The sequence below is a fragment of the Camelus bactrianus genome, chromosome 34 (genome assembly GCF_048773025.1).
Source record: "Camelus bactrianus isolate YW-2024 breed Bactrian camel chromosome 34, ASM4877302v1, whole genome shotgun sequence".
Classification (NCBI taxonomy): domain Eukaryota; kingdom Metazoa; phylum Chordata; class Mammalia; order Artiodactyla; family Camelidae; genus Camelus; species Camelus bactrianus.
In genome coordinates, this window is record NC_133572.1 from 6,340,764 (window position 1) to 6,356,074 (window position 15,311).

The 15,311-nt window shown below is 33.0% G+C and overlaps 1 protein-coding gene across 2 annotated transcripts; it reads left to right on the forward strand.

Moving 5' to 3' along the window:
* Positions 1 to 871: 871 nt before the first annotated feature.
* Positions 872 to 14,744, forward strand: LOC105062192 (killer cell lectin-like receptor subfamily F member 1). 2 transcript variants are annotated; one of them, XM_045510218.2, is made up of 7 exons: positions 872 to 1,095; positions 4,134 to 4,232; positions 6,924 to 7,022; positions 7,839 to 7,994; positions 10,941 to 11,080; positions 11,493 to 11,605; positions 13,766 to 14,744. In XM_045510218.2, exons 1-7 carry the CDS (start codon positions 1,011 to 1,013, stop codon positions 13,872 to 13,874), a joined length of 801 nt encoding a protein of 266 aa, XP_045366174.1. In that variant the 5' UTR covers positions 872 to 1,010; the 3' UTR covers positions 13,875 to 14,744. The 2 variants fall into 2 exon arrangements, with proteins under 2 accessions (XP_045366174.1, XP_010944690.1); XM_010946388.3 differs by lacking the exon at positions 4,134 to 4,232 and having other exon boundaries at positions 873 to 1,095.
* Positions 14,745 to 15,311: the final 567 nt, after the last annotated feature.

Genomic DNA, 15,311 nt, shown 5'->3' on the forward strand with positions numbered 1-15,311 from the left:
CTCTTTCTTCGGTCTTCTCCCTCACCAGTGAAGTTTCATGGCTAAAACCTTTGGGTTCCTACTCTAGACTTGCTACAATTGCCAGAGATTTGGGATGTAGTTGCCCAAATTTTAAACTCCTCTATCTCAACTTGTAAAATTATTATTTCCAAAACTGTATTACTTTCTTAAACTTGGGCTCCAGAGAACTTTTCAGAGTAATAGAAAAGTTCCAAAATTGAATTAGGTGACGGTTACACACATCTATATATCTATTTCAAATCATCCAATCACATATTGACCAGGGGTGAATTTCACTCTATGTAAATTTGACTTCACTAAACTAAGAGAAAAAAAAAATCTCGAATTTCTGCCGTAGCACATGAACATTGGACAACCTCTTCAAATAGCAGGAAAAGTAATTGGAAAATATGATTTCTTTCCTAAATTCTTCCTGAAAAAAATTTTTTTTTCTGCATCGGATGAGTCTTTGGAATGCCTCAAAAATTACCAGTATTTTTTCTTTAAAGTATATTATCAGATCATTAGTATAACTTTTGATCAGTGTTGTTTTGAGATCAAGAAATAATTTAACTGTTAGGTAATTGCAAGCTATTCTATTAAATTAGGTACCAATATATTAGGGAGAATAACTGAAAATTTACATAATGCAAAAGGTATTAGCTATGTGTCAGTTAACTCAACTCTAAAAGGGGTACAGTTTTCATTTTCCTGACTTTACAGGTTTCTCAAGAGGAAGTTTTGATAGACCCAAATATGCTATCAAGTTCAATATGTGGTGGACAGTTGAGAAAATATGTGTCATCTTTCTCATGGTAAACAAACAGACATTTCCTTTGAGGTTTTCACCAGTGGATGAAACCGTGAATCTTTGTAGGCACCCTGGGTGGACCATTTGAGAACAAATATCTGAGTAACACAGAATTATTATTCTTTTCTTATTTTATATTAAAAACAAAACAAAACACACACACACACACACACACACACACACACACACACACTTGAAGATGCAAGGTGAAGAAAGATACATGACATTGAATGTGGAGCTGAAGAAAAGGAATTCTATCCAAACATCCCAACTTAAATGTCAAGGTATGGAATCACTGCAGATTAATATGGTTATGGATTTCATATAAGAACTAATGTGGATAATGTTTCCAATATTCTGTCATTTTCTGTTCTTGGACTGTCTCATTTCTGTACTATTTCCTTCTCTCTGTCTAAGCTTCTGTCCTCTCTCTGTCTCTAACTCTCTCATTTATCAATGTGGGAATTTCATCAAAGTTACTTGCTTTCAAAGTAATATTTTATCTCATATCATTAAGGATATACTCAGGAAATATATATATTTCATTAAAATTAATAATTAAAATAAAAAAATATTTGGTACCAGCAGGCTACTTCCTTACCATTTGTAAAATACGGTATTTTCCAATATCAATTTTTAATTCAGCTTGCAAAAGTTTTAAAATACACTTTTTCATCAGATGTAACATTTTTGGGGGAGAAAGTAGAGATATTAACCTGAAGGACCCCAAAATGTAGTGGCTCCTCTGTAAAAACATTTTTCATACTCAGTTTGTAAATGTTACTTGGAAAACTAAATGTATTTTGGTACAGGAAACGAGCTCAGGAAGCTGCAAATAATAAATTATGCAACTCCTAGCTATTTAAGTGGCATATGCCACTTCATCATTATTTACTAATGTATTTTGCTAATATTTAGTAAAGCTTGGTGATATTTAGTAAAATTTGGAGTAAGACATATGACATTTGAGTTGAATCGAACATTTAAGTCTTGTCACTGTACATAGTGTTTTACTTTATGATTGTATATTTGTATCTCTTTTCTTATATCTTGGTACTAATGATAAGAAGAAATCACATTTTTGCCCTATATTCAGAAAGTTTCAGAATCACTGTAGAAATAGTGTCACTAATAATATACTTGCTTATAGCAGATTACAGTGTTTTTTGCAGGTTTTTTTTGTCCTTAGTATATATTACATTGGGTTTGCACAGTTTTAAATTTACTTCACATAATTCCTCTCTTTACAATGAACTCACTAATAATACGCAGAGTTTTGTTTCATATTTCATTTTATTTTTAGAGATTGCTTTTTCATTCTGACAGCTTTTAAAAATTATGTATAAGCATACACATTATATAATTATAATTATACATAATTCATAGAATATCATTATTTTATATTTATGTAAAGCATTTTTACGTATTTTTAAACTCAAATCTATATAGCAAGGTAGAGACCTCCCGCTCCCATAATTTCAACTCCCTGTGATATTTGCAGATGTTAGCCACTATATATAAAAATAGATTTTAAAAAGTTTCTTTTGTAGAGCACAGGGAACTATGATCAATATCTTGTAATAACTTTTAATGGAGAAAAATGTGACAACAGATATATGTGTGTATATGAATGACTGGGACATTGTGCTGTACACCAGAAATTGACACATTATAATTGACTGTACTTTATTTTAAAAAAATTTAAAAAAACATAATTCCAACTCCTATCCTGTCCCTTTCACTCTGTCCTCTTCCTCCTTCCCTACAGAAAATCGTTACACACGCACACACACACGCACGTATATACAAACACACACAGCTACATCCCCTGATCCTTCATTTAGCTGAATGTTTCTTCATTAATTGGAGGTACCATGGTTTATTCAACTACCCCCCACCCCTCGTTGATGGACATTTATACTATCTTCATTCTTTCTCTAGTATATTCCTATTATAAATAGTGCAATACTTTGCACTTATGTCTTTTATATTTTGCCAAGTTGTCACTAAGACAGATTCCTCAAAGAGACATTGCTGGATGACAATGTAAATGCCTATATAAATTTGCTAGCTTTTTCCAACTATCTCCCCATAGGATTGTGCCATTTTGTATTTCCACCTTTTTCAGTGTTTACTTGACTCTTCTCATTTGTTTGCTCTCCCAAATAATTGTATAATGAATTTTGCCAATTCTTGCACTATAATCAACAAAAACAAACTGAGATGTAGTTTTATAGAATACTAAATTACTTCTTAATTTATCAATTAACTTAAGGAAAATTTATCTCTGACACTTAGCCTTCAATCCAAGACATGGCTGAATTTCCATTAGGTCGAGTCTACATTCATGATGCTGTTTTCTATTTGTTTGTTCGTTCAGTTCTCTTCATAGCAATTTGGAGCACTTCTTATTAAGTTTATTTCCAGTTTTGTCTTTTTTAAAAAAGCTTGTTATCTGTCGACAAGCAATGCCTTCCCTTCAGTTATATTTTTAAAAGGTTATTGGATATATAAAGGCAATTGATTTTAGTATATTAATTTTGTGACTGTAGCTAATAAATTTTAAGCTTATTTTGGGGAGTATAATACATTTTCTCAATCAACTCTTTTAGTTTTGCAAAACACATACTTTATTACTTTCAAATAATTGTTTCTATTTTTCTGTTTTCCCCTGTATTTTGGTTATTTTGTCTGATTGCATTGAATAATACCTCCCCAAAATATTAATTAGTAATGGAGATTTGGGATCTTTCTTCTTCCACCTTTATTGAGATATACTTGATATATAAATATATATACACATATATATCTGCATAAATTTAAGGTGTACAACATGATGATTTGATACGCTTATATACTGCAAAATGATTACCACTGTAGGGTTAGTCAACAAATCCATCAACTTACATAATTAGCATTTCTTTTTTGCGGTAAGAGAAACTAAGATCTGCTCTCTTAGCAACTTTCGAATATATAACACAGCAATGTTAAATATAGTCATCATACTGTACAGTAGATCCTTAGACATTATTCATCTTGAACTGAAAGTTTGTACTCTTGGGCTGACATTTCCCCATTTCCCCCACTCTAGGCAGCCAGCCTTCTACTCTCCAGTTCTGTAAGTTCAGCTTTTTTTAGATTCTACATATGAGTGATATCAGACAGTGTGCGTATTTCTCTGTCTGACTTACTTCACTTAGCACACTGCCTTCAGGTCCCATCCACGTTGCCCCAAATAGCAGAATTTCCTTTTTACTCATTGCTGAATAATATTTCATGGTATATGTATATACCCCACCTTGTTTTATCCATTCGTTTGTAGGTGGACATGTGGATTGCTTCCCTATCTTGGCTAGTGGGAATAATGCAATGGTGAACACAAGAGTGCAAACAGCTCTTCAAGATACTGATTTCAGTTCAGGTGAATACACTCACACGTGGGAGTGCTGTGTCACATGGTAGTTTTGTTTTTGCTTTTTTGAGGAATTTTCACATTGTTTCCCATAGTGGCTTCACACTTTTACACTTTCACCAACAGTGTGCAAGTGTCCCCTTGCTGGGAAACAAGCTGCTGGAAAACAAGCCGCACCTAAATTTCCATGAGCTTAAAATATTATATTCACACTTACTTGCTTAAAATGCACATACTTGCTTTGTTTTAATGTTTTACGCAGTAGATGACCTATAACACGTATTATGCTAAAGAAAATTTGTGGTGAGCAATCTTGAGACTGACCACAGACAGGAAGGAGGGCAAATATTTCCTTAGGGTAAAACAATGGACCTTCCTGGAAAGCCAGATCATCCATTAACAGAACTTTGTTCTGGCATGAAAGCATGTGGTTAAGCCCAGGGGAAATATTTGCTATCTCGAGATGTCCCAGAGGCAATCACAGGATAGACTTAGAAATTTTGCATCCCCCGAGGAGGGTGATTGTTCCTGGAAGGGAGAGGTCTGAAATTAATCAGTTCATCAGCAAGCAGAACTTGGTGCTTACTGCATGGAATATCTAAAGCCCCACCTCTTTGATCGCATTTTTTTCTGAGCTGTATACTCCTAATAAATATGATGTCGACCAGGCTTTCGGGACTCTGGATCCATGAGATCTTGAGTCCCCTGGTCCCATCTTTGCTCTTTACTTTGCCTCTTTGTTTCTTAAGTCTTGCGTCGCGGTCCTCAGACACGGCCCTGAGCTCTGCTGGACGCAGCATCCCCTTCCTTCACATCCTCACCTACACTTGTTATCTCTTGTCTTCGATAACACCTATGCCAGATGTGAGGTGATATCTCATTATGGTTTTGTTTACATTTCCTTGATGATCACGTACTTGGCCATTTGTATGTCTTTAGAAAACTGTCTACTCAGATCCTCTGCCCATTTTTTTAATAGAATTTTTTGAGTTGTAGAGTCCCTTATGTATTTTGAGTCTTAACACTTTATCAGATAGATGACTGTCAAATATTTTCTTTTGGGGGATTTTTTAAATTAATAATTCAATCTTAGTTATTATTATGTAATGAACTTTGTTTTTGTTGCAGATTTTGTCTGATGTAAGTTTAGCTACTTCTGCTTTCTTTTAGTTTCCATTTGCATGGAATGTATTTTTTCTATCCCTTCTCTTGCCTATGTGTATCCTTAAAGCTGAAGTCTCTTGTAGGCAACATGTAGTTGGGTCTTTTTTTGTTTTAATCCATCCAGCCATTCTGGGCCTTTGAATTGGAGTATTTAATCCATTTACACTTAGAGTGATTCTTGATATGTAAGGACTTACTAATGCTAGCTTATTAACTGTTTTCTACTGTTTTGTACTTCCTAGTTCCCTTGTTCCTTTCTTCCTCTCTTGCTGCCTTTGTTTGTGAATTGATTTCATAGTGGCATGCTTTGATTATCTTTTCTTTTAATGTGTGCATTTATTGTAGGTTTTGCTTTGGGGTTGCCATTGTACTTATGCTAATAAAAAATATAAATATATATTTTATATATTGTGAATAAATGTATGAATTATTATACTTATTTTTAATACTTTTTCCCTTTAACCTTTATAGTATAGTTAATTTTTTCCAAACATTTATGGAAAAAGCTTATCATGTTTCTCTATTAAATATGATATTAGCTTCATTAGGCAAAGAACTGTTGTATTGAACACGTATCCATTAATTTCTGCTTTATCTTTTAGCATATGTTTGTTGGATTTTATCATTTGTGTTTTTTATGTCTGTTGAGAAGATAATACATTTTTCCCTTACCTCTATTAATATATAATATTAATGGATTTCTTACTATTTAAAAACTCTTATAGTCCTAGAATAAACCCAACATGCTCATGGTATGTTTTAGCTACTACTAGTATATTTAAGACTTTTGTATGAACACCCATAAGAGTGACTGGGTTTTTTGGTTTGTTTTTTAAATTATTTTAATTTTTTGATGGAAAAAGAATTCTGTTGTAACCTTGTAGGTTAAATTATATGACTTCTCTACAGGATAAAACATAGGGTAATGAAAATGTTATTTTCTCCATAATTTTGAGTCTTAATGTGCCTCAAATTCATACTGTAAAGGTTATCCCATGATGCCTAGGAGAAATAATTGAGTCTGAGTTGAATTTGAACAAGCTTCCACGTCCTTTATTGTAACGTTTTCTGATAATCGTTTGTTTGATTTTTAAAATAAATGATGGCATTTTATTACATATGTTGAAATTTTGGAATTTATTGGTTATTATATTATTCATAAGGAATATGGGAAATGCAGGATATTCATTAACTGAATTCTGACAAATCTTATTTTACTATCTTTGTCATGAGACAAAGAGAAAAGCTGTGTACTATTTCTCTGAATTACTGTTCTGTATGGTTTATTATGTCCTTTCTTGATAGGGTTTGGCAACTTCAAGGGTAGTTTTTCTACTCTCACTATTCTGATCATCCAGAATATTACCATTACTAATAAAATAAATATATATTTTTCTATTTACATAATTTTATATTTTTATTGCCTGATATCCTTTGAAATTGAAAACCATTATCGCATATAATCCTATTATTACAATTGCTATCACTTCACAGGAATGTACTTTTCTAAGCTAATTCATGTGATTAATCTCTCAGATTGTTCTGCAGTGTTGCACCGGTATAAAATCTTCCTGGGGCTATCTGGAACAGTAAGTGGTATTCTGGCTTTGACTCTGATCACCCTGACTCTGTTAGGTAAGTTATCAGATCTTAAACAAAAACTTTGAAAAACTGATTTTTTCTAGACTTTTCTTTCATATTCATTCATTCTTCATTATATTAAAAAGATAAAATAAAGAGCTACTATATATAAAGCAATATATGATATCCCACAATAACATATTTAATACGCAGTCAAATCAGATAATTATCTCCTCATGTGGTATCTGATCTTCTAGGAGAAAAATATGTGTGTGTTTGTAATGTATTTGCAAATCATATTTTTAGGTTTCTTAGCAGTTTGTGGATAGAATTCCATTATTTTTTTCTCAAAGAATTTATACATTTTACCTAAGATTGTATTTAGTTTACTCCTGTTTTTGTCCAAATATTTACTGAGCAACTACTACAAACATTACAAGAAGTCTTTCAAATTTAAAGAAAAGGAATAGTGATGGTGAGAAATCCATATTTTCGTGGAAGAAACTGATTTTAAGTAAATAATTAAGGTAGAATGGACTGAATACAGCGTTACAGGTTTCAGCAAAAGATTAAGTAAGCTTGGAAAGAGAATGCATAGCCCTGCAATAGGAATTTTGCTTTATTTGCTTCTGCATTACTTGCTCTGAGGACAGTGGCTGCACAGAATAGATCCTCAGCAAACACATGTTCTACCAATGAATTAATTGTGTAATATTCTAATTTAAACAAAAAAAAAAAAAAAGAAAAGAAAATTTCTAGTTATCCCTCCAGTTACTTCCTGTTCCCATCATTAGCATCATTGCAAATAATCTGTATCTGAGACATTGCACAAAGACATTTACCCAACCTGAAAATAACCCTGTTTTCAAGTTTCTCAGGAAGTGTTGCTAAGGTGCCAAAAAGGAAATAATTCCAATTTCACCCAGCACGATGACATCAGAAACCTGAAAGCGAAGAGTGACGCAAGAGGAAATATAAGTAATAAGGATGCAGGCCGCTGTGTTTCAGGAGCTACAAACAATAAAGGTATCACTCAAGGCTTTGGTCTGTACCACTTTTCATCTTTTGGACTTTCTAAGTTTGAAAAATCCTATTGAATAGGTATTCAGGAGAGTAAACCAACACAGATTTGATATGAATCTACTTTTTACTCAAAATTTGATTCCTATAGTTTAATTTTTTTGCAGTAGGAGGAGAGGTGTAAACAACATAACAAAGAAGTTCTCTAAGAGTTTAAAATCATGTTGAGACATGTAAATATGGAAAGTTAATTGTGATTATAAGGCAGTATTTAAATGACTATTTTTGTCTCTTATTTATCCTTTCTTGAAATACAAAATGAGTAAAAGTAATTATATCTAACAAATTACCTATTATGATTTTAAGTGTAGAAATTCCAATCATACAAATTTTGGAAAACTTTCTACTTGCAACTTTTTAGTTTGACTTTTGAACCCTTGACTCTTTGAATCTTCAACATTTATTTGCTAGTATGATATGTGTGGAAGGTACAGATTAATTTATTTTATAATTATTTATCAAAGGATTTTTCTCTAATCCACTAGTTTGCTTTGTTCCCTTATCTCATATGGAAATTTCATATATATTATGATTTACTTATTGACATTCTTTCCTTTTGGTTTATGTGTCAGTTTTACATGTACAAGTCCTAATCCAATTGAAATACTGTAATTTTACCAATATTTTACACTCTGACCAGCTTCATTAAGGTGTGTATCATAATGGAACCTTTTCAGAGGTAAGAAAGCTTTGATAGGTAAACATAGAATCATATAGACACCACTGAGCATTCATTAAAGTCAAAATATTGTATAACTAAACTATGAGATTTTAATTTTCTATAAATATTTTTCTCCTTCATTTGAGGTAATACTAGCAAACAAAGTTAATCATTTAAAATTAAACAATTCAATGGTATTAGAACATTCCAGTTTATTTACCTAGTTCCAAAACATTTTCATCAGCTAAAAAAGAAACCCTATACGCAATAAGCAATTACTCCCCATTCTCTCTCTCCCTAGCTCCCAATAATGACTAATCTGCTTTTGTCTGTATGGATTTGCCTATTCTGGATTTTCATATAATGGAATCATACAATATTCTACCTTTTGTGTCTTTCTTCTTTCACTTAGCAGAATGTTTCTGAAGTTCATCCATGTTGTATCATGTATCGGCACTTTATTCCTTTTTAAACTGAATAATATTTTCTTGTATGTATACACCACAATTAGTTAGTATAAGGATAGAAATACTAACCAAAGTTATCTAGATTCAAAGAAATCCCTATCAAAATTCCAATGGTCTTTTTTTGTGGAAATGAACAAGATGATCCTACAATTCACATGAAATTGCAAGGAATCCTGAAAAGCAAAATAATCTTGAAAAAGAATAATGAATTTGGAAGACTCACATATTCCAATGTCAAAACTTACTACAAATCTACAGTAATAAAACCAGTGTTGCACTGGACTTAGGCTAGATAAAAGGTCAATGGAATAGAATTGAAGATTCAGAATTAAGCCCATACACCTATGGTCAAATGATTTTTCACAAGGGTGCTACAACCATTTAGTGTGAAAAGAACAGTCTTTTCAATGAGTGGAGCTAGGTCAACTGGACAGCCACACACAGAGAATGAATCTGGAAACCTAGCTCATACAATATCAAAAAATCAATTCAAAATGGATCAAAGACCTAAATGTAAGAGCTAAACTAGGAAATTTTTACAAGGGAAAAATAAATGTAAATCTTTATAACTTTCAATTAGGCAATGATTTCAAATATGAGATCAAAAACACAAGCGACAAAAGAAAAAATAGATAAAATGGATACCATCAAAAGTAAAGACATTTGTTCACTAAAGGACATTTAAAGAAACTGAAAAGACAGCACATTTAATGGGAAAAATATTTGTGAATCATATTATCAAATGGGTGTCTACTATCCAGTATATTGAAATAACTCTTACAACTCCAGAAAAAGACAAACAATTCAGTTAAAAATAGGAATAAACTACTGATACATGCTTCAACTGAATGAACCTTGAAAACATGCTAACTGAAAAAGCCATCACAGAAAGCTAAACATGATACAATCCCACATATATAAAACATCCATTATCGTCAAATCAGAAAGTCATAGTCATATCCATCACAGTCAAATACAGAAAGCAGATTAGTGATTGCCAAGATTCAGGGTTGGCAGAATGGGTACTGCTCATTATTTATGGGGCTTCATTTGGGGTGCTAACAATATTTTGGAGTGAGATAGTAGTCAGATTTGCACACCTTGTGAATGCCCTAAAACCCATGGCATTTGTACTTGAAAGTAGTTAACATGGTGAATTCTGTATCACATTTTTTATCTCAATAAAAAAAAAAGAGATTGTCACGGCCACAAGTCTGACTTTGGTATGTGACTTTATTTTAAATTATATCACATTTTCCCCTCATTCTTATTCTGAAAGTCTCAGATATTTTCAATTTGAGAAGACCTCAACTTAAATTTAAGAAAGTCAAAAGACTTGATGAACTGCAATTATACAGGTTGGGAAAAAAAAACTATTATTTATCTCAACATTACTTAATATTAAAAGGGAGATATTAGAGAATGATTTAAACCCATGAAACAATAAGAGGGATTCTATAACTTTATATGGATAAATTCTAAGCAAATGATATAGATAATATTTTATCTAATCTCTCAAATAGCATTAATGCAATATATATCGTAATTGGTTCATGTTATTTTAGTAATCAGATTATGATGAGAAAAAAGTCCTTTTACATCAAAGTTTTGCTTCCTCTTACTAATTTAATTTCCTTAATTCCTGTGAATTACCGTTTGCATTTTGGACACCTTGTGAGTCTGAACACGTTGTTGTGAGTGATTTTATCATTGATCCACTCTTCTTCCTGCAGCATGTAAGTATTCTCACTGTCAATTTTATAGCAATGTGCCCTTCAGAATGGCTCAAATATCAAGAAAAGTGTTATTGGTTCTCTAATGAGATGAAAAGTTGGAATGACAGCTATGGATACTGTTTGGGAAGAAAATCTCACCTACTAATTATTCAGGACCAACTTGAAATGGTAAGTGGTTGAGCCTCATGGTTATGCCTTTAGCCTCCTTACAGTTAAAAATAGCTTATCTTCCCACCGTTTCATTAAATTAAATTCATTTAATTCATTTAATTCCTTCCCACCTTTTCATTACATTTTCTTTTCATCTTGATTACTGAGTTTTTGGTGCCCTTTGAAATTTTGTGCACACAGCCAGTGCCCCACTTAAAACACGCTAATTCTGGTCTGAAGATTTGCATTCAATTTGCAAGAAGTGTACTTATATAATATATAATGTATGTGTGAACAAGATATGAATTGACCAGTATAAGAATCCTTATGCAAGAGTGTTAGTTGTCTAATAAAATTCTAAAATCTTACTTAGTATATGTAAATTGCTAAAATATTCTGTTCATTTAGTTACTCATCACCCACTTTTTAGGCTTTTATACAGAAAACTCTAAAACAATCAAACTACGTGTGGATTGGGCTTAACTTTACCTCCCTGAAGAAGACATGGACCTGGGTGGATGATTCTCCATTAGATCCAAAGATGTGAGTCCTTCCAGAAAGGCAATCTGATTTATTGTCTATCATGGAACTTATCTTCTTAATCTAAATCCACCAAAATCAACTCAGAAATAGTTCTTGGGACTAAAGAATTTCAAAGGATGAAAATTAATTTAATGTTCGCTGGAGTAACAATGGATATTTTGGTTTGGTTTTCCAAGCAAAAGAATTTGAAAACCATAATGGTTCTGCACAAAATGTTTAAAAACTACACACAATTTCTATGAAAAGGTGGATTGAACCAATGTAGTTTTCTGTTTTCAAAGTTCTCAGTGCTTTTTAAAAATAATCTTTAGTAATTAAAAAAATTGTGTACAATTATTTGTATTGTACAATTTTAATAATGTTAAAGAACAAACAAGAAATACAAGACAGAACAAAATAATTGAAAATTCTCTCAGCAATTGCATGAGATTATTGAGATTTTAAAAATTTTAATGTTTTTGTATGCTCGTGTTGATTTTGTAATCAGTTAATTAGAAATACGAATAGGTTCACCAGTAAACTCAAATCTTATCTCTATGTTGATAGGTAGAATAATGGTCCCCCAAAAATGTCCATGTTCTAATCCCCAGATCCTGTGAATATGTCACCTTACATGCAAAGAGATTTCACGAATGTGACTAAATGAATAATATTGGGATAGAAGTATTATGCTGGATTATTTTGGTGGATTCAGTGTAATCACAGGAGTCCTTATAAGAGGGAGTGAGTAGGGGCAGGGTCAGAGGAGCTATAAAGATACACACAGAAGTCCAAGTCATGTGACTGGTACCCAGGGAGCGCAGGCAGCCTCGGGCAGCTGCAAAAGGGGATGAGCAAATTTCCCCCGAGTGCCTGCAGAAGGCAGCTTAGCAGACATTTGATTCTAATCCTTTGAGACCAGTTTTGGATTTCTGATACCTAGCACTGTGAAATAACAAATTTGGGTTGTTTTAAGCCACTGGATTTGTGGTAATTTATTACAGCGGTGATAAGAAACTTACTCACTATGGTAACCAACTTACTGTACACTATCGTGTTATTGTCCCTTCAGCCTTATTTCATCATTAAATATTGCTTATTTTCTATCTCACTGCCCTAAATTCACCAATCCAAGGAGGTCAATAAAGGACGTTATTTGGAATGGGGAACAGAATCGCGGACGTGCGTTACCTGAGGGGAAACTGTATCACTGAGCGCTACCCGATCAGCTACCTAGAAGGATGCTAACCTACGTTTTCTCCTCGTGCCAAATTTACTCAACACTATCTTTAGGACTGAGTTTTAACTCTAAACCGTGCCTAGCGATTTTTGTTCAAAAATATTCAAATCAAAATTCGAATCTAGAAGTGGGCAGAGTGTATTTTTCAATACGAAAATTCAGTCCTTTCTTTTCCACTATTAATCTGGAAGCTTTGATGATCATCTGTACCTCTTCCATGATATTTTCTTGAACTTATTCCTCAATTTAAATCAGTTCCTAACAGAATAAATCACTAATACTACAGTGTTTTAAAGATAGCTCTATTATTGTGTTTAACATGTTGCTTTATGAGTAAGTCATTCAATAAATGTACAATTTATTTCGGGCTTACCTGGGTCAGTTTGTGTATTGAGTTCTTTACAAACATCAATTCATTTAACTTCTATAACAATAACGTGAGGTAAATATTATCTCTATTGTACAATTAGCTATGAGAAACCAGGAAGGTTAAGTGAGCTGTCCATGTGACTTAATCTCAGTTTGTTTGTTTGGGGGGGGGTGGGAAGGTAATTTAGGTTTATTTATTTATTTAAGAGAGTTACTGGAGATTGAACCCAGGACCTCGTGCTTGCTAAGCATGTGCTCTACCACGGAGCTATGCCTTCCTGCCTTAATCTCAGTTTTTAATCTAATGGATAACGTAGAACAATGGAAAGGAGGATAGGACTGTGGGCACACATTTATTCTGAACTCTGTCATTTGCAAACACACTCTCTGGGAACTCTCTGCCAATCATAGACATAAGTTTCAGAGACAGTGAAATGTTCAGTGAGCCGAGGTGTTAAAACATGCCTTGAATACTTGAATTATCTTTTAATTAAGGGAAAGTGTCAACTGAAAACACAAATGGATATTCTCAGCAACAACGATGAACAATGTGTTCCTCTTCTCTTCTGCAGATTCTTTATAAAAGGACCAGCTGAGGAGAACAGCTGTGCTGCCCTCAAGGAAAACAGAATTTATTCTGAAACCTGCAGCAGTGTTTTCAAATGGATCTGCCAGTATTAAAATTTTAAAAGTGATAGTGGAGTAGGCAGTGATCAAAGTGTATTGCCTAGTATCAGTCTTCAGGAGTAAGAATTTTGAACTGCAGTCAAACACCAACATTTCTTCTCTAGTTTCCTTCCATCATCTTCATGGGCGCTAGCCCCAGAGAAACTCCTGTTAACAATCTAAAATATACCCTTCTGATTCTTCGTGTGAAAATATAATCTAGTGTGAACCCATGCACTTGTGTTCATGACTTAGCTCACTTTATGTTTTACAACAAATGTAATCAAATTATGTCTGCTTTTCTGTATCTTGCTTTTTAAAATTCTCAACAATATCGTACGGAAATTTCGTATAGTTCTGAGTTGCGTTTTAGGGTGGATTTGTACATTTTTAACTCCTTTATTGATGAGAATTAACTTTGCTTCCAGGTTTTGGCCACTAAAAACTATGCTGCAGTAAATATCATGAATATCTTTCTAAGTCGTAGCACTTTTATTTCTATGATGTAAACCTTAAAACTGGGCATTCTGGGGGAAAAGCGTTAAATGTGTTGTTTGTTTGCTTTAGAATTTATACAATTTTTATCTACATTTAGAAACGACCACAAATTTATGAGGAAATTACAGGTACAGAAAAAGAACTTTCCTTTTCCCCAAAACTCTTGAGAATTAGCTGCCAAATCAATGCCTTTCATTATAAAATTTTAAGTATCGTTACTTGTGTGTATACTTCGTAGCCCCCAAATCCTCTACTTAGTCACAATACAACTATCAAAATTAACCACTCAATACTGATGCAGTATTATTGTCTCTAACTCTCTTTGAGCTTTGCCAATTGTCATATATATTATGTGTTTTTTGAATAAAACATCCAGCTTAGACTTCATTTTCTGCATTTAGTTATTATGCCTCTTTGATCCCTTTCCATCTAGAGAAAGTTCCTTAACTTTCCTTGAAATGCATAATCTGACACTTTCAACTACTGCAAGTTGGCTATTCTGTAAAATATTCTTCAATTTAAATGTATCTGATTATTTCTCATGATTCTATTCAAGTTATGCCTTCTTGGCAGGACTAGTAGAGAAGTGGTGCGGTGAAGCTCTGTTCTTCTCTCTGCATCCTCTCAGAGGGTACACGGTTTTATTTGTTCTATTCTTGATAATATTCATTTTGTCCACATGATTAATGGGATGCTTGCCAGACCTCACTGTAATGTGACCCTTTTTTGTTTGTAATCAGTTAACACTTTGTGGGGAATGACCAGGATGGACTTAACACTCCCCTGAGCTTGACTAAACTTTACAACAACAAGTTCCAGATTTAATGAAACTCCTATCAAAATACACGAGATTTTTCACAGAACTAGGACAAATAATTTTAAAATTTTTATGGAATCACAAAACACCCTGAATTGTCAAGGTGATCATGAGAAAAAAGAACAAAGCTGGAGGTA

Bases quoted from the DNA above. Each gene is read 5' to 3' on its own strand.
- LOC105062192 (XM_045510218.2), top strand. From the start codon at position 1,011: ATGCAAGGTGAAGAAAGATACATGACATTGAATGTGGAGCTGAAGAAA. The intron at 7,023-7,838 runs GTAAGTTATCAG...CCTGTTTTCAAG, and splicing joins GATCACCCTGACTCTGTTAG to TTTCTCAGGAAGTGTTGCTA. The intron at 7,995-10,940 runs GTATCACTCAAG...TCAATTTTATAG, and splicing joins AGGAGCTACAAACAATAAAG to CAATGTGCCCTTCAGAATGG.